The sequence below is a fragment of the Ranitomeya variabilis genome, chromosome 5 (genome assembly GCF_051348905.1).
Source record: "Ranitomeya variabilis isolate aRanVar5 chromosome 5, aRanVar5.hap1, whole genome shotgun sequence".
NCBI classification, from domain to species: Eukaryota; Metazoa; Chordata; class Amphibia; order Anura; family Dendrobatidae; genus Ranitomeya; species Ranitomeya variabilis.
In genome coordinates this window covers 394,703,096-394,727,282 of record NC_135236.1, presented here as the reverse complement: position 1 = coordinate 394,727,282, position 24,187 = coordinate 394,703,096, and the positions used below count along the sequence as shown (strand labels likewise).

The following is a 24,187-nucleotide window of genomic DNA, read 5'->3' as shown; positions in this document are numbered from 1 at the left end:
TAACTAGGTGAACACCTTTACTCTTCAATAGAGCCCCTGATGATGTTAAACTTCGCTCCAGATGGACACCATGTGCTACACCAGGACGGACCTTGGAAGCACGTCAGCTGATCTACAAGGAGCAGGAAGTTGGAACAGCCAAGGAGGGAAAGTTCAGCTGGTACAGGCAGGCATGCAGGGAAACAGGAGCAGCAGGTGCTGGAATACAGTCAGGCACTGGCAGGTGCAGACAAGAACAACTGGTATACAGGCAGGCACTGACAGGTGCAGGCAGGTACGTCTGGTATACAGGTGGACTCAGCAGCTGCAGCCAGGTAAGGCTCATATACAGGCAGGTACGGCAAGTGCGACTGGTATACAGGTGGGCACTGGCAGGTGCAGGCAGGTGCAGCTGGTATACAGTTGGGCGTGGAAAGTACAGGCAGGTTCAGCAAGTACGGCTGACATAAAGGCAGGCACATGTAGGTACTGCAAGATAAACTAGAAAAATGGGACCTGAGAACTAGCAAGCATGAAACTAAAAAAGTGAACACGTTGCTCAGGTCTCCAAGTCATTGGCTGGGGACACTTTAGGACAGGGCGCTGTCCCTTTGAGAAGGAGGGAGCACGCCCTAAGCACAGTGCCCAGAGATCTGCAAGCTGTGCACTGACCCCGGGCAGAAGCAGGAGGAGGAAGTGCGGGACAGTGGCCGCAGAAGTGAGTGAGTCGGCCTCTCTGCCGGATGAGGAGGGAAGCATGCAGGGATGCACAACATAGCATCACATTACAACTGGCCTTAACTTTTTATTCAGAATCTGACCAGGAAACATCAGAAAATAGAAAATCCCAATTGCATGGTCAGTTTTCTAGCGTGGTGGGTGATTTCCAGAGCCCTCCGCTTCCAGCAATAGCCTTACTGCCTGTGTCTTCTGATGTGCAGTTGGTTTCTCCTGAACCAGTAATGGCTCTTCCTGAAACACTGCTGAAGACTAAAGTACAGACAATGGTCCACTGAAGCTCTGCGGAATGATGCAGCTCTCAGGTGTCAGTTTTCCCAAGGCCTTTTGGATATAGTTACAGACACTCTGGCTTAGCATACGCTACCCTGTTCCTTTGGTGACTCCATGACTCAGGCCATTCAGTTGTATTGTAGGATTCGGGAGAGGTGTGATGAGCAACAGGGGGTTTTGGTCATTTCCCCTGAATCTGTTCACTTACCAGAGGCGTAACTGATCGAAGTTGGAGCTGCCAGCTCTCAGACTGTTTAGAGGAAACGTAGGCATGATCTCAGACTCTACATCTATTGTGGACGGCTGGGCATTTTCTCAAGGACTGCTTGATAAGCCCTCAAGTAAGCAAATCATCGAAAAACACCTTAAGGTACCTTCACACGAAACGACATTATAACGATATCGCTAGCAATCCGTGACGTTGCAGCGTCCTCGCTAGCGATATCGTTTCGTTTGACACGCAGCAGCGATCAGGATCCTGCTGTGATGTCGCTGGTCGCTGAATAAAGTCCAGAACTTTATTTGGTCGTCCGATCGCTGTGTATCGTTGTGTTTGAAAGCAAAAGCAACGATACCAGCGATATTTTACACTGGTAACCAGGGTAAACATCGGGTTACTAAGCGCAGGGCCGCGCTTAGTTACCCGATGTTTACCCTGGTTACTAGCGTAAAATGTAAAAAAAACAAACAGCACATACTCACATTGCGTCCCCTGCAGTCTGCTTCCTCCTCTGACTCAGAAACCGTTCATTGTGGAGGTGGATGCTTCAGAGATAGGGGTAGGGACTGTATTATCTCAAGGTTTCAAAACTCTGACCAACTTGCGGCCACGTGCATTTTTCTCTAGGAAATTTTCGTCTGCAAAGAGAAATTATGATGTTGGAAATTGTGAGTTGCTCACTGTCAAATTAGTTTTGAAGAATTGGAGACTTTTTTTGAGGGAGCAATTCATCAGATCGCTGTGGTAACGGATCATAAAACTTGTTTATATTGAAATAGGTAAATGGTTTACTCAAAGACAGGCCAGTTAGTCCTTAATTTTATCTAGATTCAATTTTTCTATCACGTTCAGGCCGGGGGCCAAGAATGTGAAGGCTGACAAATTATCACGCAACCTTGATTTGGTTTCTCCCCCAGAATCTCCACTGTCCATTCTTCCTCAGGGCTTTGTGGTTTTCATGGTATACTCAGAGTTGGAAGAAGAAATCTGTAAAGTCCAATCATTGGCTCATTCCGCTACTCCAGGGTCCAAATTATTTGTGCCTGTGTATTTAAGATTGCGTCTGTTGCAAGTGTTTGATGATTCTGTCTTTAGTGATCATCCTGGGGTCACAGCTGCACAGAAAGCTATTGCTAGACTCTTTTGGGGGCCGTCCATGCTTAATGATATTGAAAATGTTACATCTGCTTGTGAAATTTGTACACACGCTAAAGTCTGTCATAACTGACTGGACGGGGAAATGGCTCCATTGCAAATTCCAGAAAGATGGTGGACTTCCCTTCACATAAAGGATTTGCCTCCTGACGAAACTGCAGAGGCGGTGAAATGCTCGTCGAGGTGTGCCACGGGGCCACTATCCAGGTTTATACTATGACTACAGGCATTTTCTAAGTGCTTCTGATGTTGTTTATCCTGCATGTTAAACTATTGCCCGGCAGGTATTATACCTGTTAAAACCTTGGGCTATAAATATGGGTATACCATCAGGCTGAATGTGAGCATGATAGATGCGATTATATGCAAAACAGTAACTTAGGCGCTACTGTTATGACCCCAATGGCAGAGGGTCTCAGAAATAGTTTCTAAGTCTGCAAACACAAAAACCAGCTCATAGGGCAGTGGTAACTGATCTGACCATATATCTAATCCTAGCACCACAAATAACAGGAGCCGGGGAACGTGCCTACGTTGATTCTAGACGTCTCGCGCCAGCCGGAGAACTAACTGACCCTAGAAGGGAAAAGAAAGACCTTTCTTGCCTCCAGAGAAAAGACCCCAAAAGTTGGATACAAGCCCCCAACAAATAATAACGGTGAGGTAAGAGGAAAAGACAAACGTAAGGATGAGCTAGGTATTTAGCAAAGAGAGGCCCAATAGCTAATAGCAGAATATAGTAAGATAACTTATATGGTCAGCAAAAACCCTATCAAAAATATCCACGCTGGATATTCAAGAACCCCCGAACCGTCTAACGGCCCGGGGGGAGAACACCAGCCCCCTAGAGCTTCCAGCAAGGTCAGGAATCACATTTAGTACAAGCTGGACAAAAATGAGAGCAAGCAAATAACCCAAAAAACTAAGAAGCAGGACTTAGCTTAATTTTGCACGAACCAGGACCAGCAGATAGGAGCAAACAAAAAGGATCTGATTACAACGATGCCAGGCACTGGACTAAGGATCCAGGAGGTTTATATAGCAACACCCCTGGACTAACGACCCAGGTGGGTGCAAACTGAGGAAAGAAAATCCCAGAGTCATATCACTAATAACCACCAGAGGGAGCCAAGAAGTCTAATTCACAACAGTACCCCCCCCTTAAGGAGGGGTCACCGAACCCTCACCAAGACCACCAGGGCGATCAGGATGAGCAGCGTGAAAGGCACGAACTAAATCGGCCGCATGCACATCAGAGGCAACCACCCAGGAATTATCCTCCTGACCATAGCCCTTCCACTTGACCAGATACTGAAGCCTCCGTCTGGAGAGACGAGAATCCAAGATCTTCTCCACCATGTAGTCCAACTCGCCCCCAACCAACACCGGAGCAGGAGGCTCAACAGAAGGAACCACAGGTACAACGTACCGCCGCAACAAGGACCTATGGAACACGTTGTGAATGGCAAACGACACCGGAAGATCCAAGCGAAAGGACACAGGATTAAGGATTTCCAATATCTTGTAAGGACCGATGAAGCGAGGCTTAAATTTAGGAGAGGAGACCTTCATAGGAACAAATCGAGAAGACAGCCATACCAAATCCCCAACACGAAGTCGGGGACCCACACCGCGGCGGCGGTTGGCAAAACGCTGAACCTTCTCCTGTGACAACTTTAAGTTGTCCACCACATGATTCCAGATCTGCTGCAACCTATCCACCACAGAATCTACCCCAGGACAGTCAGAAGGCTCCACATGTCGCGAGGAAAAACGAGGATGGAAACCAGAGTTGCAGAAAAATGGCGAAACCAAAGTAGCGGAACTAGCCCGGTTATTAAGGGCAAACTCAGCCAACGGCAAGAAGGTCACCCAATCATCCTGATCTGCCGAAACAAAACACCTCAAATAAGCCTCCAGAGTCTGATTAGTTCGCTCCGTTTGTCCATTAGTCTGAGGATGAAAGGCAGACGAAAACGACAACTCAATGCCCATCCTAGCACAAAAGGATCGCCAGAACCTGGAAACAAACTGGGATCCTCTGTCAGACACAATATTCTCAGGAATGCCGTGTAAACGAACCACATTCTGAAAGAACACAGGAACCAGATCGGAAGAGGAGGGCAGCTTAGGCAAAGGCACCAAATGGACCATTTTGGAAAAGCGATCACATACCACCCAGATGACAGACATGCCCTGAGACACCGGGAGATCAGAAATGAAATCCATGGAAATGTGTGTCCAAGGCCTCTTCGGGACAGGCAAGGGCAAGAGCAACCCGCTGGCACGAGAACAGCAAGGCTTAGCTCGAGCACAAGTCCCACAGGACTGCACAAATGACCGCACATCCCGTGACAAGGAAGGCCACCAAAAGGACCTAGCCACCAGATCTCTGGTGCCAAAAATTCCCGGATGACCTGCCAACACCGAGGAATGAACCTCGGAAATGACTCTGCTGGTCCACCTATCAGGAACAAACAGTCTGTCAGGTGGACAAGAGTCAGGTCTACCAGCCTGAAATCTCTGCAACACGCCTCTCAAATCAGGAGAAATGGCTGACAAGATAACTCCCTCTTTAAGAATACCAACTGGTTCTGCGACTCCAGGAGAGTCAGGCACAAAGCTCCTTGAAAGAACATCAGCCTTCACATTCTTTGAACCTGGTAAATACGAGACCACAAAGTCAAAACGGGAGAAAAACAATGACCAGCGGGCCTGTCTAGGATTCAGGCGTTTAGCAGACTCGAGATACATCAGATTTTTGTGATCAGTCAAGACCACCACACGATGCTTAGCACCCTCGAGCCAATGACGCCACTCCTCAAATGCCCACTTCATGGCCAGCAACTCCCGATTGCCGACATCATAATTCCGCTCAGCAGGCGAAAACTTCCTGGAGAAGAAAGCACATGGTCTCATTACCGAGCAACCAGGGCCTCTCTGTGACAAAACGGCCCCTGCCCCAATCTCAGAAGCATCCACTTCGACCTGAAAGGGAAGTGAGACATCAGGCTGGCACAAAACAGGCGCCGAAGTAAACCGGCGCTTCAACTCTTGGAACGCCTCCACGGCTGCAGGAGCCCAGTTAGCAACATCAGAACCTTTCTTGGTCATATCCGTCAAAGGTTTAACAACGCTAGAAAAAATAGCGATAAAACGACGGTAGAAGTTAGCAAAACCCAAGAACTTCTGAAGACTCTTAACTGACGTGGGTCGAGTCCAATCATGAATAGCTCGGACCTTGACTGAGTCCATCTCCACAGCAGAAGGGGAAAAAATAAACCCCAAAAAGGGAACCTTCTGTACTCCAAAGAGACACTTTGAGCCCTTAACAAACAAAGCATTCTCACGCAAAACCTGAAACACCATCCTGACCTGCTCCACATGTGAGTCCCAATCTTCAGAGAAAACCAGAATATCATCCAGATAAACAATCATAAATAGTGTTGAGCGATACCGTCCGATACTTGAAAGTATCGGTATCGGAAAGTATCGGCCGATACCGGCAAAGTATCGGATCCAATCCGATACCGATACCCGATACCAATACAAGTCAATGGGACTCAGGTATCGGACGGTATTCCTGATGGTTCCCAGGGTCTGAAGGAGAGGAAACTCTCCTTCAGGCCCTGGGAACCATATTAATGTGTAAAAGAAAGAATTAAAATAAAAAATATCGCTATACTCACCTGTCCGACGCAGCCGGGACCTCAGCGAGGGAACCGGCAGCGTTGTTTGTTTAAAATTCGCGCTTTTACTTGGTTACGTGAGGTCCCGGCTTGTGATTGGTCAGGGCGGCCATGTTGCCGGGACGCGGACCAATCACAGCAAGCCGTGACGAAATTACGTCACGGCTTGCTGTGATTGGTCCGAGTCCCGGCAACATGGCCGCCATTAACCAATCACAAGCCGTGACGTCACGGGAGGCTGGACATGCGCGTATTTTGAAAAGCGCGCGTGTCCAGCCTCCAGTGACGTCCCGGCTTATGATTGGTCACGGCGCCATGTTGCCGGGACGCGGACCAATCACAGCAAGCCGTGACGAAATTACGTCACGGCTTGCTGTGATTGGTCCGCGTCCCGGCAACATGGCCGCCATTAACCAATCACAAGCCGTGACGTCACTGGAGGCTGGACACGCGCGCTTTTCAAAATACGCGCATGTCCAGCCTCCCGTGACGTCACGGCTTGTGATTGGTTAATGGCGGCCATGTTGCCGGGACGCGGACCAATCACAGCAAGCCGTGACGTAATTTCGTCACGGCTTGCTGTGATTGGTCCGCGTCCCGGCAACATGGCCGCCCTGACCAATCACAAGCCGGGACTTCACGTAACCAAGTAAAAGCGCGAAATTTAAACAAACAACGCTGCCGGTTCCCTCGCTGAGGTCCCGGCTGCGTCGAACAGGTGAGTATAGCGATATTTTTTATTTTAATTCTCTTTTTTACACATTATTACATTAATGTTGTTGCGATACCCGATACCCGATATCACAAAAATATCGGATCTCGGTATCGGAAATTCCGATACAGCAAGTATCGGCCGATACCCGATACTTGCAGTATCGGAATGCTCAACACTAATCATAAATGTATCCAGATACTTCCGGAAAATATCATGCATAAAGGACTGAAACACTGAGGGCGCATTAGAGAGCCCAAAAGGCATCACCAAGTACTCAAAATGACCTTCGGGCGTATTAAATGCAGTCTTCCATTCATCTCCTTGCTTAATGCGCACAAGGTTGTACGCACCACGAAGATCTATCTTGGTGAACCACTTGGCACCTTTAATCCGGGCAAACAAGGCCGACAACAGAGGCAAAGGATACTGAAATTTAACAGTGATTTTATTCAGAAGCCGATAGTCAATACAAGGTCTCAAAGATCCGTCCTTCTTGGCCACAAAAAAGAATCCCGCACCAAGAGGGGAAGAGGATGGACGGATATGCCCCTTCTCCAGAGACTCCTTGATATACGAACGCATTGCGGCATGCTCAGGTACAGACAGATTAAATAATCTTCCCTTAGGAAATTGACTACCTGGAATCAAATCTATGGCGCAGTCACAGTCCCTATGAGGAGGCAGAGCACTGGATCTGGACTCGCTGAATACATCCTGATAATCAGACAAATATTCAGGAACTTCCGAAGGAGTAGAGGAAGCAATAGACACCGGCGGGGAATCAGCATGAATTCCCTGACAGCCCCAACTTGACACAGACATTGCCTTCCAATCCAAGACTGGATTGTGGGTCTGTAACCATGGCAGACCCAAAACGACCAAATCATGCATTTTATGCAGAACAAGAAAACGAATCACCTCCCGATGTTCAGGAGTCATGCACATGGTTACCTGCGTCCAAAACTGCGGTTTATTTTCCGCCAATGGCGTAGCATCAATACCTCTAAGAGGAATAGGATTTACCAACGGTTCAAGAACAAAACCACAGCGCTTGGCAAATGACAGATCCATAAGACTCAGGGCAGCACCTGAATCCACAAACGCCATAACAGGGTAAGAAGACAATGAGCAAATTAAAGTCACAGACAAAATAAATTTAGGTTGCAAATTACCAATGGCGACAGGACTGACAACCCTTGTTAGGCGTTTAGAGCATGCTGATATAACATGTGTAGAATCACCACAGTAAAAACATAACCCATTCTGACGTCTATGATTTTTCCGCTCATTTCTAGTCTGAATTCTATCACATTGCATTAAATCAGATGTTTGTTCAGACAACACCACCAGAGGATTAGCGGTTTTGCGCTCCCGCAAACGCCGGTCAATTTGAATAGCCAGCGCCATAGAATCATTCAGACTTGTAGGAATGGGGAAACCCACCATCACATTCTTAATGGCTTCAGAAAGGCCATTTCTGAAATTTGCGGCCAGAGCACACTCATTCCACTGAGTAAGCACGGACCATTTCCGAAATTTTTGGCAATACACTTCAGCTTCATCCTGGCCCTGAGAAATAGCCAGCAAGGCTTTTTCTGCCTGAACTTCAAGATTGGGTTCCTCGTAAAGCAATCCGAGCGCCAGAAAAAACGCATCAATATTTGCCAATGCCGGATCTCCTGGCGCTAGCGAAAAAGCCCAATCCTGAGGGTCGCCCCGTAAAAAAGAGATAACAATTTTCACTTGCTGAGCTGGATCTCCAGATGAACGGGGTCTCAGAGAAAGAAACAATTTACAATTGTTCCTGAAATTCCTAAACCTAAATCGGTCTCCAGAAAACAGTTCAGGAATAGGTATTTTAGGTTCAGACATTGGACTACTGGTAACAAAATCTTGTATGCCCTGCACACGAGCAGCAAGCTGGTCTACACTTGTAATCAAGGTCTGGACATTCATGTCTGTAGCAAGCACAAGCCACTCAAAGGTAAAGGGGAGGAAGAGAGGAAAAGAAAAAAAAAAAAAACTCAGAATTTCCTTTCTTATTATCCCACTTCTGCAATGCAATAAACATTCAATGTTGGCCTGGCATACTGTTATGACCCCAATGGCAGAGGGTCTCAGAAATAGTTTCTAAGTCTGCAAACACAAAAACCAGCTCATAGGGCAGTGGTAACTGATCTGACCATATATCTAATCCTAGCACCACAAATAACAGGAGCCGGGGAACGTGCCTACGTTGATTCTAGACGTCTCGCGCCAGCCGGAGAACTAACTAACCCTAGAAGGGAAAAGAAAGACCTTTCTTGCCTCCAGAGAAAAGACCCCAAAAGTTGGATACAAGCCCCCAACAAATAATAACGGTGAGGTAAGAGGAAAAGACAAACGTAAGGATGAGCTAGGTATTTAGCAAAGAGAGGCCCAATAGCTAATAGCAGAATATAGTAAGATAACTTATATGGTCAGCAAAAACCCTATCAAAAATATCCACGCTGGATATTCAAGAACCCCCGAACCGTCTAACGGCCCGGGGGGAGAACACCAGCCCCCTAGAGCTTCCAGCAAGGTCAGGAATCACATTTAGTACAAGCTGGACAAAAATGAGAGCAAGCAAATAACCCAAAAAACTAAGAAGCAGGACTTAGCTTAATTTTGCACGAACCAGGACCAGCAGATAGGAGCAAACAAAAAGGATCTGATTACAACGATGCCAGGCACTGGACTAAGGATCCAGGAGGTTTATATAGCAACACCCCTGGACTAACGACCCAGGTGGGTGCAAACTGAGGAAAGAAAATCCCAGAGTCATATCACTAATTACCACCAGAGGGAGCCAAGAAGTCTAATTCACAACACGCTACCATCTTATATATAGTAGACATAGTTACTACCATCCAGCCTAGATAGGGTAGATTATTATGGAGACACCATTCCAGTGTCCCCCCAGCAGGCTTGTGTAACACTCCCACAAGAGTGATTGATACCTGGAGATCTGTGGCCCTATCGGTTACTCCTGACATGTAGCCAGTCTTCCTTTTTAGGTGTTAATGTTTAGTATTATCTTCTTGTAATTTTTTTTCTGTAATTCTTTACATTAATATGTTGTATTTATATTTAATGATTGTTTGTGATTTAAATAAATTTGTACTTTTTGAAACATATTGTACCTTCACTGTCCTCTATTGGTCACATGTTTATAATGAAGGGATCACTATGTGATCATATGTAAGGCACATCGCATTTAGGTGTTATGTTCTAAAGGATTTGCCTTTGTCTGGAGGGAAAACTGTTATTTGGGTGATAGTTGATCGATTCAGTAAATAGGCTCATTTTATTTAGTTATTGTTACCGAATGCTGAAACATTTTACAGGTTGTTTATCAATCATGTGGTGAGATTGCATGGAATCCCTGAGAGCATTGTATCTGATACGGTGGTGCATTTTGTCTCCATTTTCTGGAGAGCATTTTGTAGGAAATTGTGGATTGATCTGTCATTTTCCTCTGCTTACCACCCTGAAACCAATGGTTTGACAGAAAGACCAAATCAATCGTTGCCACAAATTTTAAGGTGTTTCATTGTGGATCAGCAAGAGGACTGGTTCTAATTTTTACCTTTTGCAGAGTTCGCCTTTAACGGTCAGGTCAATCAGTCCACTGGAACCTCGCCTTTTTTTTTGCAATTATAGTTTTCATGCCCATTTTGGTGAATTTTCTAGGATGAATTCTTAGTTTCCTAGTAGAGGTTTCCATACGGAAACTTGGGGATATCTGGAGGGAGGTTCAGGAGAATATTGGGGTGGCTCAGCTTCACCAAAAACGGAAGGCTGATAGGAAACGATCGGGAGGTCCCATCTTCAAAGTAGGTGATGAGGTTTGGTTATTATTCAAAAATATTAAGCTGAAATTACCATCAGTGAAGTTGGGTCCTATATTTATTGGCCTGTATGAGATTTTGGAGGTAGTCAATCCGTTGGCCTTTAGATTAAGACTTCCTCCAACGCTCTGCATCCCAAAAATATTCCACAGATGCCTGATGAATAAGTGTATCCCATTGGTATTGTCTCCCTCATCTCTACTTTCTCCTCAACAGAGTATGTGCTGCAAAAGATTGTTGATTCTCAGGGGGTCTAAAATTCTCTCCAATATCTCATTCATTGGAGGGGATACAGACCCAAGGTTCTGCCTGGGTTCCGGCTCATTCCGTGAAGGCTGATCATCTTGTTAGGGACTTCCATCATAAGTTTCCTTAGTTTCCATAAGGTTCCTGAGCTGCTCTGTGTTCCTGTATTTGATCTTTGTTGCCCAGCATTGGACTTTGCTTTTGACCATCCATTTGCCTTGCCCCTTTGTCTTGCTCTGCACCCTTCCTGGAATTCTGATATTGGACTGTGACCTGACTACGCCTTTGACTTACCCCTTTGTTGATGACAAGCCCTCTTGGAATCTGACCACAGACCTCTTGACTACTTTGTCTTATGGCTTGTCCGCGAGTAGTGATTAGTGTCACAGTAACTAGATGTGTACTTATAATAAAAGGCTAAAAGAGAATAACATACCTGTTCACTTTCTTGATGTCCCTGCATAATTTGCACCATTTGTTCAATGTCTTCTGAAATTTCTTCATCCTCTGGATTTGCCTGTACCATTTGCTGTCTGATGGAAGTATTATCTGGCAGAGTGGATGCTGAAGCGTTCTGAATCATAATTGTTCTTTCCTCATTATCTGCTGCATTTTCTTTCTTTGCCGAACGGGTTGTGGATGCTCCAGTGCCCATTATGGATTTATTTTTCAAAATAAAAGTTTTCTTTGACTTTGGTGTATGAAAGTCTATATACATTAAAGAAAACAATTTTCTAATTAATAAACTTAAAATAAATAAAAAATCTATCAAAATATCCAATGTCAATAAAACTCCATTTGCAATTTCCTCTGCAAAATAGAAGTATATATTAGGCAGCAAGTAAACAATCAGTGGGACAATTCTAGGCTCATACTTCCAAAAGTTTCAGGAAGTCACAAAACTGTTGGTACCCTTCTGTCAAATTAAGAAAACCCCACAATGGTCACTGAAATAACTTGAAACTGACAAATGTAATTGTCAGTTTACATGTACTTAATATCAGCTAATGAAAACCAGATATTGTTTCTGAATTGTGGTTCAACAGAAAAAAATTAATGACTTGGACAAAAATGATGGTCCCCCTAGAAAAGATTGAAAAAAAATGGTACCATTCAGACATGTTAAACTAAGGTGTGCCTTGTAATTTGCATAATAGGTGGCTACAAACTTGTAATCAGCCGGTCTGCCCATTTAACAGGGGAACAGTAGTCACTGTGCTGTTGGTATCATAATGTGTACCATACTGAACATGGAAAAGAAAGCTAAGGAGAGAGTTGTCTCAGGAGATTAGAAACATGTTAAAGGTAAAGGCTATAAAACCACCTCCAAAGAGCTTGATGTTCCTGTTACAACAGTTGCACATATTACTCAGAAGTTTAAGGTCTATGGGACTGCATCCAACCACCCGGACATGGCTGCAAGAGTAAAAATTGATGACAAACTGGTTACAATTCAGATTTTCCGTCTCTTCAAAGAGTTCAGAAAACTTCCAAAAAAGAGCAGAGATGAACTCAAAGGTCAAGGTACATCAGTGTCCGATTGCAGCGGTGCTAGATGAACTTGAGACATATAATCCAGTGAAATAAGTGAAGGCAGTGGTTTATTTGGCATGTTTCGAGGCACAAAATTGCTTCTTCCTCAGGATTGACCACATGTATTGGATTATATGTCTCACGTTTATCTAGCATAGGCTGGGCACTATCAATGTAATGCAAATGGAAACTTGTGATTGTAGTTCTATATTCTCAGACTTGTTGAAGCACAGCGAGGTGTTTACTGCACCTCTGCACCTTATCTCTCCCCACTCTCCCTGATGCTATGATGTGTTTTCACAGGACTTGAGTAAAGGAACACTGTTTTTACTTCACATCGTGAGTTCCACTAATCTATTTCTATGATGTACCTGTCTATATAGGTGGCTGACATCGGTCAGACCATTGCCAGTTGAAGCTGTTGCTCAGTAGTGTGTGTGCTTTGTGCTCAGTATTCTTATATTCATTGCCACACCTCAGATTTTGCCTTTTGACTACTCATTTGTATTACCTCTTTTGCCTTTTATGCACTCTGACCTTAATGCCTGACTCTGGACTTTGGATTTCACTATTTCTTTGTCTTGTCCCTTTGTCTTTGACATACTCTCCTGGCATTTGATCTCGGACTCCTTGACTTCCCCACCTCATGGCTTGTCAGTGAGAAGTAACTCAGAAACACAACCAGAAGGATAACAACTATATTGTCCATATCTGTACATTAGCAGTAATAGACTGACTCAGTCTCTGCATTTTGCAATGAGGCATCTAATGAGCAAGTGCAAAGGTCAAACTGAAGTACACCTTGGGCCAAAATTAAAAACTTGGACAAGTCGTGGGCCAACCTTAGTATTTTTTTTTAAATATCTACAATTGCGGAAGTTTTTCCTTCTCATCAAATATCCTTTTCATATGCAAACAAGCATAAGTTTTGCTTAACCCCTTAATGACCACCGATACGCATAATAACGGCAACTGTTAATGGGACTTATTCCCTCATCTCCTTTTTAAAATGGTGATCAGGAATAAGAGATTAGAACCACCCAGTGGCCTAAATTACAGTGGATAACAGCTGATCAGGGCCAATAAACCCCTTAAATACCACTGTCAATCCCGAAAGTGGCATCTAAGTGACTAACCGGGACTTAAAAGACCCCCTATGGTAGGATCGACCCCTCACAATCGTGATTGTGGGTGACGATCGTTATCATGGTATCCTGAGATCATCTGATGGCAGTCCGGTGGCCTGTAAGATCCTGCTATAAGCAGAGTCTCACAGACACTATCAGTTAGTCACTGTCAGGTTTCACGAGTGCTGCCATGCATAAGACAAGTAATCAAAGTGAAAAATATACATGTCCCACAGTGGGATTTAGTGAAATAGTAAGAATAGAGTTAGAGAAAATATATAATAAAGTAAAAAAAAAAGACAACAAAAAGCAGACGAAAATCACGAAAAGTCGTTTTGCCACTCAAAACGCAGTGTTTGTGATAAAACCAAGAAAAACAAACAAAAAGTACACATAAATGGTATTGCCATGTCTGGAACGACCTGTTCTATAAAACTGGCAAGTTATTTATTCCATACGGCGTATATTGTAAAAAGAAAATTTATAAAACAAACCAAAAAATGTCACTTTTTCATCATATTGACACACTGAAAAGCAATCAAAAAGTTGCATGTAAAAAATCCCCACCAAATCGCCTCACAAAAAGCAAACTCTAATATGGCTCATTTGGGAAAACAATTAAAACGTTACAGCTCTCAGAATATAACAATGCAAAAACAAATTCCTTTGTGTAAAATACTGTTTTTAGTCTGTAAATGCAGCAAAGTATAACAAAAAGATATACACTTGGTATCGCTGCAATTGTACTGACCTAACCAAACCCCTGGGCTTGATGCCAGATGTGATTTTTGATAAAGCATAGCTGACATCAACCCCAACTACGATTACCCCCATTTCCACCGAATCAGAGCAATTGGTAAGAGCCGGGCAAAATGCCAGAATTGGCTGAGGGCTGCTATTTTTAGTCTGGGTAGTGCACAATAACTAGAGACCTTCCCAGCCCAATAATATCAGCCCACAGCTATGTGCTTTACCTTTGTTGGTTATCAAAATAGGGGGGATCCTACATTGCTTTTTTTAATTATTTTTTTATTAGGCTAAAACCAGGCTAGCACTCTTTAGTGCCACAGGAAAAGCAAGGCGTGTGTGTCACCAGAAGCACAAGCTGGGCACAATATATGAGGGCGCTACAATATATGGGGGCTCTACACTGTTAGGAGTGCACAAAGCAAGGGCACTAAACTGGCAGATTTGCAATTCTCTAGAATAAAGAATGGCATGGATGTTACAAAATAGTCACTGCAGCTGTAGATGAATTCATTGAGAGCACATTAGGGGCTCCGTTAATGTCACCTGCACCCTATTCTAACAAAATCTCTGCATCACCACCTTCTGGAGAAATTGTTGGGTCCAGTTTCACCTATTAACCCTTGTGTAACTGATAAATTTGCAGCAAATACAAAAATGTTATTTTTACCACTAAAATGTTATATTTCTAACTCCTAATGTCATAAAATTCTGTGATGCCTCTTTAAGTTCAAAATGCTCATTATACCTCAAGACAAAATCCTTTAGGGGTGTAGTTTCCAAAATGGGGTCACTTGTGGGGGTTTTCTGCTATTTTGGTGCCTTAGGGACAGTGCAAATGCGACATGGTGCCTTCAATCTATTTCAGCCAAATTTGTGCTCCAAAATTCAAATGGTGCTCTTTCCCTTCCTTGCCATGCCGTGTGTCCAAACAGAAGTTTTCGACTACATGTGGGTTATCGCCACACTCGTAAAAAGTGAGTATCAAACTGTGCCATCCGCTTTTTGGTGTTACCTCTTGCAAAAGGGAGAAATTTGGGGCAAAAGCAAGTTTGACAAAAATAAGCATTTTCAATATGACAACCTAATGTTATCAAATTCTCTGTAGTACCTGAGAGTTCAAAAAGCTCACTCTACCCACTTAATAAAATTCTTGAGGGGTGAAATTTCTAAAATGGGGTCAGTTGTGGGGGGTTTCTGCTGTTTAGGCACATTAGGAGCCCTGCAAATGGGACATGGTGCCCGCCATCTCTTTCTTGTAAATTTGTGTTCCAAAATTCAAATACTGTTCCTTCCGTTCCGGACCCTGCCGTTTATGCAAACAGAGCTTTTTGACTACATATGTGGTATCACCATGCTCATAAGAAAGTCGGTAACAAACTGTGATGTCCATTTTTATGTGTTACCTATTACAAAAATGAAAAAAATGGTGATATAGCAACATTTTAGAGGTAAGATTTTTTTTTTCATTCCGCTCTGTATTAATTTCAGTGTAGTACCTGTACAGTTCAAAAATGTCCGGACAACCATTTTGAAGTATTTTAAGGCCACATTTTTTTAAAATAGTATCACTTCGGGGAGTTTCCAATCTATAGGCCCCTCAAAGTCCATTTAAATCTTAATTGCTCAGTAAAAGAAAAAGGTTTTGTAAATTTATTGAAAAAATGAGAAGTTGCTGCTAAACTTTTAACCCCTCTAACATACTGACAAACTAAAATTACATTTGAAAAATGATGCAGATGTAAAGCATATGGGAACAGTTATTTATTAATTATTTTGTACGGCATGACTAACTGGTTTAAAGATATAAAGATTGATTGCAATTTTTTTCAAAATTTTCACTAAAATTGCAATATTTTCACACCCACACAAAAAATATTAGCCTTCTGTGCCCCTTTGACAGTCACAGTAACCTGAGTTCCCCTATAACAATAAGTGGCTACTTTACTTTTAATGTCCCAAGTTTCTCCCCTATACAGCTAACCTATACACAGTATAATGACCCCTCGCTGTATAGTACCACCCACACATTATACTAACCACTTAGTAGCCTCCAAACTGTTTAATGGCTCCAATACTGTATGATGGCCCCTCACTGTAATCTCCACAATATTTGGTGGCCCCCTAGATATCCTCCAAAAAGTATAATGCACCAGATAGTTCTCAATATAGTATAATGCACTCTCCATAGGCAGACTCTATAGTATAATGCACCCCCCATAGGCAGACGCTATAGTATAAAGCACCCCCCATAGGCAGACTCTATAGTGCAAAGCACCAATCGATAGGCAGGCTCTATAGTATAAAGTACCCCTCCATAGGCAGACTTTATAGTATAATGCACTCATTATAGGCAGACTCTATATATAGTATTATTATTATGCTTTGCTTATATATTGTATAATGCACCACCCATAGGCAGCTTTCTATATTGTATAATGCACCCCCATAGGCTGACTATATTTTTTAATGCACCACTCATAGGGAAACTATTTTGTATAATGCACCCCCATAGACAGACTCTATATTGTATAATGCACCCCCCATAGGCTGACTCTATATTGTATAATGCACCCCCATAGACAGTCTCTATACTGTATAATGCAATAAACCCACGCAAACACGGGGGAAACATACAAACATATCCTTGCAGATATTGTCCATGGTGGGATTTGAACCACAGGACTCCAGTATAATGCTCCCCATAGGCAGACTCTATATTGTGTACTGCACTCTCCATAGGCAGACTCTATATTGTATAATGCATTCCCCATAGGCAGACTGTATACAGTATAATGCACCCCCCATAGGCAGACTGTATATAGTATAATGCACCCTAATAGGCAGACTCTATATTGTATAATGCATTCTCCATAGGCAGAATCTATAATGTATAATGCACCCCCCATGGGCAGACTCTGTATAGTATAATGCACCCCTTCATGGGCAAACTCTATAGCATTCTGCACGCCCCATAGGCACACTTTATATAGTATAATGCACCCCCATAGGCAGACTCTTGTCAGGACTCTGAACATTTTTTACCTTTTGTGCATTACTGCCCTTTTCCAAGATAGCGTCTTTGGTCTCATGTGCACTGTGTCTTCCTGCTATAAAACTCCACCCCAGCCTTCAGTCTGTGCTAGAGTATTCTGCCTTGCATCCAGCTCCTGACCTCTGATTACTCCCTGGCTATATACCTGCTCCTGTGAACCTGTGTGGTGATCCTGCTACTCTGCTCTGAGTTCCTGCTGCATACACCAGTTCCAGTAATCCTCCTTCATCTGCTGCTCGTATTTACTTCCATCTGCATTTGCTGGACATGTAAGCTGTTTGCTGCTCTGCAAAAACCTGAGACTATTAACCAGGCCTCCCTGGTTGAGCTAAGATATTATTTGAACTGCCTTATAAGCTTATCTATCTGTGTTTGGACTAAGACAAGGATTTATTCGTGTCAAGTATCCTCAAGAATAATTGTGCTTCATAGACTTTCTACGTGATTGCATTTTCCTCCGAAGTTTCCTATAGACTGCTGAGCTGCATTTGATATTTGCACCAAGTGTTGTGGACTTGAGTTTCTCTCTGCACCTGTTTGAATCACCGTGTGATAATATAGACTTTACCACTTATAAAACTGTGTCCTGTAGTTGTCTTGTTCCATGCAAAGAGTCTCCTGAGTTATCCCCTATAATTATTACACCTCTATATTGTATAATGCACCCCCATAGGCAGAATCTATATTGTATAATGTAACCCCATAGGTAGACTCTATATAGTATAATGCACCCTCATAGGCAGAATCTATATAGTATAATGCACCCCAATAGGCAGACACTAAATAGTATAATGCACCCCCATAGCCAGACTCTATATTGTATAATGCACCCCCATAGGTAGGTTCTATATAGTATAATGCACCCCCATAGCCAGACCCTATATTGTATAATGCACCCCCATAGGCAAACTCTATATTGTACAATGCAGCCCCCCATAGGCAGACTCTATATTGTATAATGCACCCCCATAGCCAGACTCTATATTGTATAATGCACCCCCATAGGCAAACTCGATATAGTATAATGCATTCTCCATATTCAGACTATTTAGTATAATGCACTACCCATAGGCAGACTCTATATAGTATAATGCATTCCCCATAGGCAGACTTTATTTTGTATAATGCACCCCACCATAGGCAGACTCTATAGTATAATGCACTCCCCATAGGCAGAACCTATATTGTATAATGCACCCCCATAAGCAGAGGCTATAATATAATGCACCCCCATTGACAAACTGTATAGTATAATGCACTCCCCATAGGCAGACACTACAGTATAATGCACCCCCATAGGCAGACTCTATAGTATAATGCACCCCTCCATAGGCAGACTCTATAGTATAAAGCACCTGTCACGCCACAGCTATGCAGGTAGATGCACGCTCCACTGGATGGCAGTAGAGTGGAGGGAAGACTGCAACACTTGCCAGAGCAGACCTGCAGCTCTGCAGTGAGGCTACCACCAGGTGGCAATAGGGTAGTCAAACAAGCCGCCTCAAAACCAGGAGAGTAACGTAGTACAAAGGGGAAAATCAACTCAGAGTCAGAGACACCCCAGAGGGTCAATAAAGAAGCAGAAGAACCAGGAGCAAAAGACAGAGTCAGGTCAGAGACAAAGCCGAGTCAAGTACCAGAGAGTCCAAACACAAAGGGAAAACACTGAGTCGGAATTGGGGAAGGGGAATAAACAGACACGGGAACAGTCAGGAATAACAGCAGGACAAATCAGGATATAACCAGAGTCAGTTTTTCATGCCGTAGGCAGAAGCTATAACTGACACCGCCCACAGGATGCAGCGGAGATAAATAGCAAAACTGAGACCAGACTGAGGCTGAGAAAAGTTAATACCTGACATGATCAGACCGGAAAAGGGAAGACAGGTCTCAAAACCTGGTCTGCATCATGACAGTACCCCCCATAGGCATACTCTATAGTATACTGTACTCCGCATAGGCTGACTGTATAGTGTAATGCCCTCCCCCCACAGGCAGACTTTATAGTATAATGCAACTCCACATAGGCAGACTCTATAGTATAATGCACCTCCCATAGGCAGACTCTATTGTATAATGCTCCCCCCACAGGTGGACTCTGTACTATAATGATCCTCCCACAAGAAGACTCTATAGTATAATTTCCCCCCACAGGCAGACTCTATATAGTATAATTCACCCCCATGGGCAGACTCTAGAGAAAAAATGCCCACCTCACAGGAAGACTCCATAGTATAATGTACCCCCATAAAAACAATTAAAGGGAACCTGTCACCCCCCCAGGCGTTTGTAACTAAAAGAGCCGCCTTGTGCCTCACTAATGCTACATTCTGACAAGGTGGCTCTTTTAGTTCTGGTCCCTGGCACTGCTAAAATAATCGTTTTTGAAATTTGTCCCTCATACCTCGAAATTGTCCCGGGGGCAGATCTTTCCCTCCTAATCCAGACTCATGGCATCTGCGTCCTCTTCCTTCATTAGCGTTCCCGGCGCCTGCACTGTAAGTTCGAAGGGCGGCGCAACTGTGCATGCCCGAATAAAAAATAACAGCGCAGGCGCCGGAAACGATAATGAAGGAAGAGGAGGCGGCGCCCGGCGCGCAGAGGCCATGAGTGACGGCTGTGAGGCATCTGGATTAGGGGGGAAAGACCTGCCCCATGGCGATTTCGAGGTATGAGGGACAAATTTCAAAAACGATTATTTCAGCAGTGCCAGGGACCAGAACTAAAAGAGCCACCTTGTCAGAATGCAGCATTAGTGCGGCACAAGGTGGCTCTTTTAGTTACAAATGCCTAGGGGGTGACAGATTCCCTTTAATAAATACTCACCTTTCCTCCTCATTCCTCCACTTCTCTGAGAGCCCGGACAGCGGGCGCCGAGTATTGACATCATCGTGACCCCTGTCAGTGTCTGTGTCAGGCACATTAGACGATGACAGGGGGAATGATGGGAGAGGGAGTGTAAGGCTCCCACTCTCATCAATGCGGTCAGCTGTATCAGCATCTAGCAGATACAGTCGAACTTGTGATGACGGGTGGGGGGCCCACTGCTGGCACCAGGTCCGACCGCCTGTTCAGGGGCTCCATAGCGGCTGGGTGGAAGTGCAAGGAGATAGTGTCTCCCTGCTCTGCCACAGAGTGTAACTGTATGGGCGTGCTGTGTACGTCGATACAGTTACAGTAACGTAGCTCCAGGTGGGCCTCCTCAGATAGAGGGACCCGGGGCGACTGTCTCCTCTGACCCCCCGGTAGCTATGCTACTGGATGGATTGGATGATTGTAGGTTCAAGTCCTCTAAGGGGACTAACAAATACAGTAAAAAGTTTAAAAAATATGAAAAAAATAAATCAAAATAAACATTCAATTCATCTCTCTTTTCACTCATTAAAAATTGAAAAAATACACATATTTGATAACAAATAAAGGTAACAAAGGAATGCTTAGTGGTAGTGGTAGGTATCTGTGTTACGTAAGTGAAATTACAGTGTGGAGTCGAATAAAATTAAAATCCCTGCAACCAAGAAGCTGGACCTGAGTGATGATATGTGGACAGAAGAAAAAAAGCAAAAAAAGCCGACCATAAAGTCCAAAATATTGTAAAGAGAACTAACAGTTTATTAAATTAATCAGTTAAAAATAACAGGACAAGCCTCAATGAATAAGGTAAAATACAGTACAGACCAAAAGTTTGGACACACCTTCTCATTTAAAGACTTTTCTGTATTTTCATGACTATGAAAATTGTACATTCACACTGAAGGCATCAAAACTATGAATTAACACATGTGAAATTATATACTTTACAAAAAAGTGTGAAACAACTGAAATTATGTCTTATATTCTAGGTTCTTCAAAGTAGCCACCTTTTGCTTTGATGACTGCTTTGCACACCCTTGGCATTCTCTTGATGAGCTTCAGGAGGTAGTCACCGGGAATGGTCTTCCAACAATCTTAAAGGAGTTCCCAGAGATGCTTAGCACTTGTTTACCCTTTTGCCTTCGCTCTGCGGTCCAGCTCACACAAAACCATCTCGACTAGGTTCAGGTATGGTGACTGTAGAGGCCAGGTCATCTGGCGTAGCACCCAATCACTTTCCTTCTTGGTCAAATAGCCCTTACACAGCCTGGAGGTGTGTTTGGGGTCATTGTCCTGCTGAAAAATAAATGATGGTCCAACTAAACACAAACCGGATGGAATAGCATGCTGCTGCAAGATGCTGTGGTAGCCATGCTGGTTCACTGTGCCTTCAATTTTGAATAAATTCCCAACAGTGTCACCAGGAAAGCACCCCCACACCATCACACCTCCTCCTCCAGGCTTCACGGTGGGAACGAGGCTTGTAGAGTCCATCCATTCACCTTTTCTGCGTCACACAAAGTCACGGTGGTTGGAACCAAAGATCTCAAACTTGGACTCATCAGACCAAAGCACAGATTTCCACTAGTCTAATGTCCATTCCTTGTGTTCTTTAGCCCAAACAAGTCTCTTCTGCTTGTTGCCTGTCCTTAGCAGTGGTTTCCTAGCAGCTATTTTACCATGAAGGCCTGCTGCACAAAGTCTCCTCTTAACAGTTGTTGTAGAGATGTGTCTGCTGCTAAAACTCTGTGTGGCATTGACCTTGTCTCTAATCTGAGCTGCTGTTAACCTGCGATTTCTGAGGCTGGTGACTCGGATAAACTTATCCTCCAAAGCAGAGGTGACTCTTGGTCTTCCTTTCCTGGGGCGGTCCTCATGTGAGCCAGTTTCATTGTAGCGCTTGATGGTTTTTGCAACTGCACTTGGGGACACTTTCAAAGATTTCCCAATTTTTCGGACTCACTGACCTTCATTTCTTAAAGTAATGATGGCCACTCGTTTTAATTTACTTAGCTGCTTTTTTCTTGCCATAATGCAAACTCTAACAGTCTATTCAGTAGGACTATCAGCTGTGTATCCACCAAACTTCAGCACAACACAACTGATGGTCCCAACACCATTTATAAGGCAAGAAATCCCACTTATTAAACCTGACAGGGCACACCTGTGAAGTGAAAACCATTCCCGGTGACTACCTCTTGAAGCTCATCAAGAGAATGCCAAGAGTGTGCAAAGCAGTCGTCAAGGCAAAAGGTGGCTACTTTGAAGAACCTAGAATATAAGACATAATTTCAGTTGTTTCACACTTTTTTGTTAAGTATATATTCCACATGTGTTAATTCATAGTTTTGATGCCTTCAGTGTGAATGTACAATTTTCATAGTCAGAAAAATCTTTAAATGAGAAGGTGTGTCCAAACTTTTGGTCTGTATTGTATAAAATTAGACAAAAAAATTAGACAAAAAAGGAAGTGCACCAAGGGCAATAATAATGCTGATAGAGCTAGATGAAAAGAGTGTCACGATGGTATATGCAGTACGAGAAATATCATATACATTAACAAAGATAAATAGGTAAAGTCGTACAGAATATTTATATTGCTAATTAGGGTTGAGCGAAACGTATCGGACAAATTCAAAAATCGCCGACTTTCGTCAAAGTTGGGTTTCATGAAACCTGACCCGATCCTAGTGTGGGATCGGCCATGCGGTCGGCGATCATCGTGCCAAAGTCGTGTTTCGTATGACGCATTCAGCGCCATTTCTCAGCCAATGAAGGAGGACGCAGAGTGTGGGCAGCGTGATGACATAGGTCTCGGTCCCCACCATCTTAGAGAAGGGCATGACAATGATTGGTTTGCTTTCTGCGGCGTCACAGGGGCTATAAAGGGGCATGCACGCCGACCGCCATCTTACTTCTGCCGATCTGAGCATAGGGAGAGGTTGCTGCAGCTTCGTCAGAAGCAGGGATATTGTTAGGGAGGAAAGATTAACCCCCAAACCGCTTGTGCTGTAGCGATTTCCACTGTCCAACACCACCTTTTCTTTGCAGGGACAGTGGAGGCTAGATTTTTGTGCTTCAGCTCTGTAGCTTATAAGGCTCCCTGATAGCTGCATTGCTGTTTGTACGCCGCTGTGCAAACCAACTGCTTTTTTAAAAGCAAAAATCCTGTTGCTCCTTTCTGCACAGTTTTATTGTTTATTTGTCCACACTTTTGTGTGCTGCAGTCCTTTTTATTGCTGCCATACTTGTCCTGAGATCATTGTAGGGAGATTGTTATTGTAGTACGGTCCCTTTTTTTTTATATATATCTGCCTGCCACGTTCTGCCACTTACATTGTGTAGTGTAATACAGTGGGCCTGTTTTTTTCCAGCAGTCTCCCACCCAAAAAAGGGAGATTTAAATTGCCCCTAAGTGGATCTGCGTCAGTTCTGTTTGTCGTATATCTGCCTGCCACGTTCTGCCACTTACATTGTGTAGTATAATACAGCGGGCCTGGTGTTTTTCCAGCAGTCTCCCACATAATAAAGGGAGATTTAAATTGCCACTAAGTGGATCTGCGTCATTTCTGTTTGTCGTATATCTGCCTGCCACGTTCTGCCACTTACATTGTGTAGTATAATACAGCGGGCCTGGTATTTTTCCAGCAGTCTCCCACATAATAAAGGGAGATTTAAATTGCCCCTAAGTGGATCTGCGTCAGTTCTGTTTGTCGTATATCTGCCTGCCACGTTCTGCCACGTACATTGTGTAGTATAATACAGCGGGCCTGGATTATTCCAGCAGTCTCCCACATAATAAAGGGAGATTTAAATTGCCCCTAAGTGGATCTGCATCAGTTCTGTTTGTCGTATATCTGCCTGCCACGTTCTGCCACTTACTTTGTGTAGTATAATACAGCGGGCCTGGTTTTTTCCAGCAGTCTCCCACATAATAAAGGGAGATTTAAATTGCCACTAAGTGGATCCGCGTCAGTTCTGTTTG

General features: G+C 43.8%; 1 protein-coding gene across 2 annotated transcripts in view; it reads right to left on the bottom strand.

The window, feature by feature from the left end:
- LOC143776088 (uncharacterized) overlaps positions 1-24,187 on the bottom strand; it is a 156,071-nt gene that overhangs the window by 99,661 nt on the left and 32,223 nt on the right. Inside the window, exon 2 of one of the 2 annotated variants that reach the window (XM_077265066.1) lies at positions 11,324-11,595. In XM_077265066.1, coding sequence (XP_077121181.1) covers positions 11,324-11,542 — 219 coding nt within the window. In that variant the 5' untranslated portion in view covers positions 11,543-11,595. Of the gene's footprint in view, positions 1-11,323; positions 11,644-24,187 lie in introns of those variants that run through there. The other variant, XM_077265064.1, reaches the window with a different exon arrangement.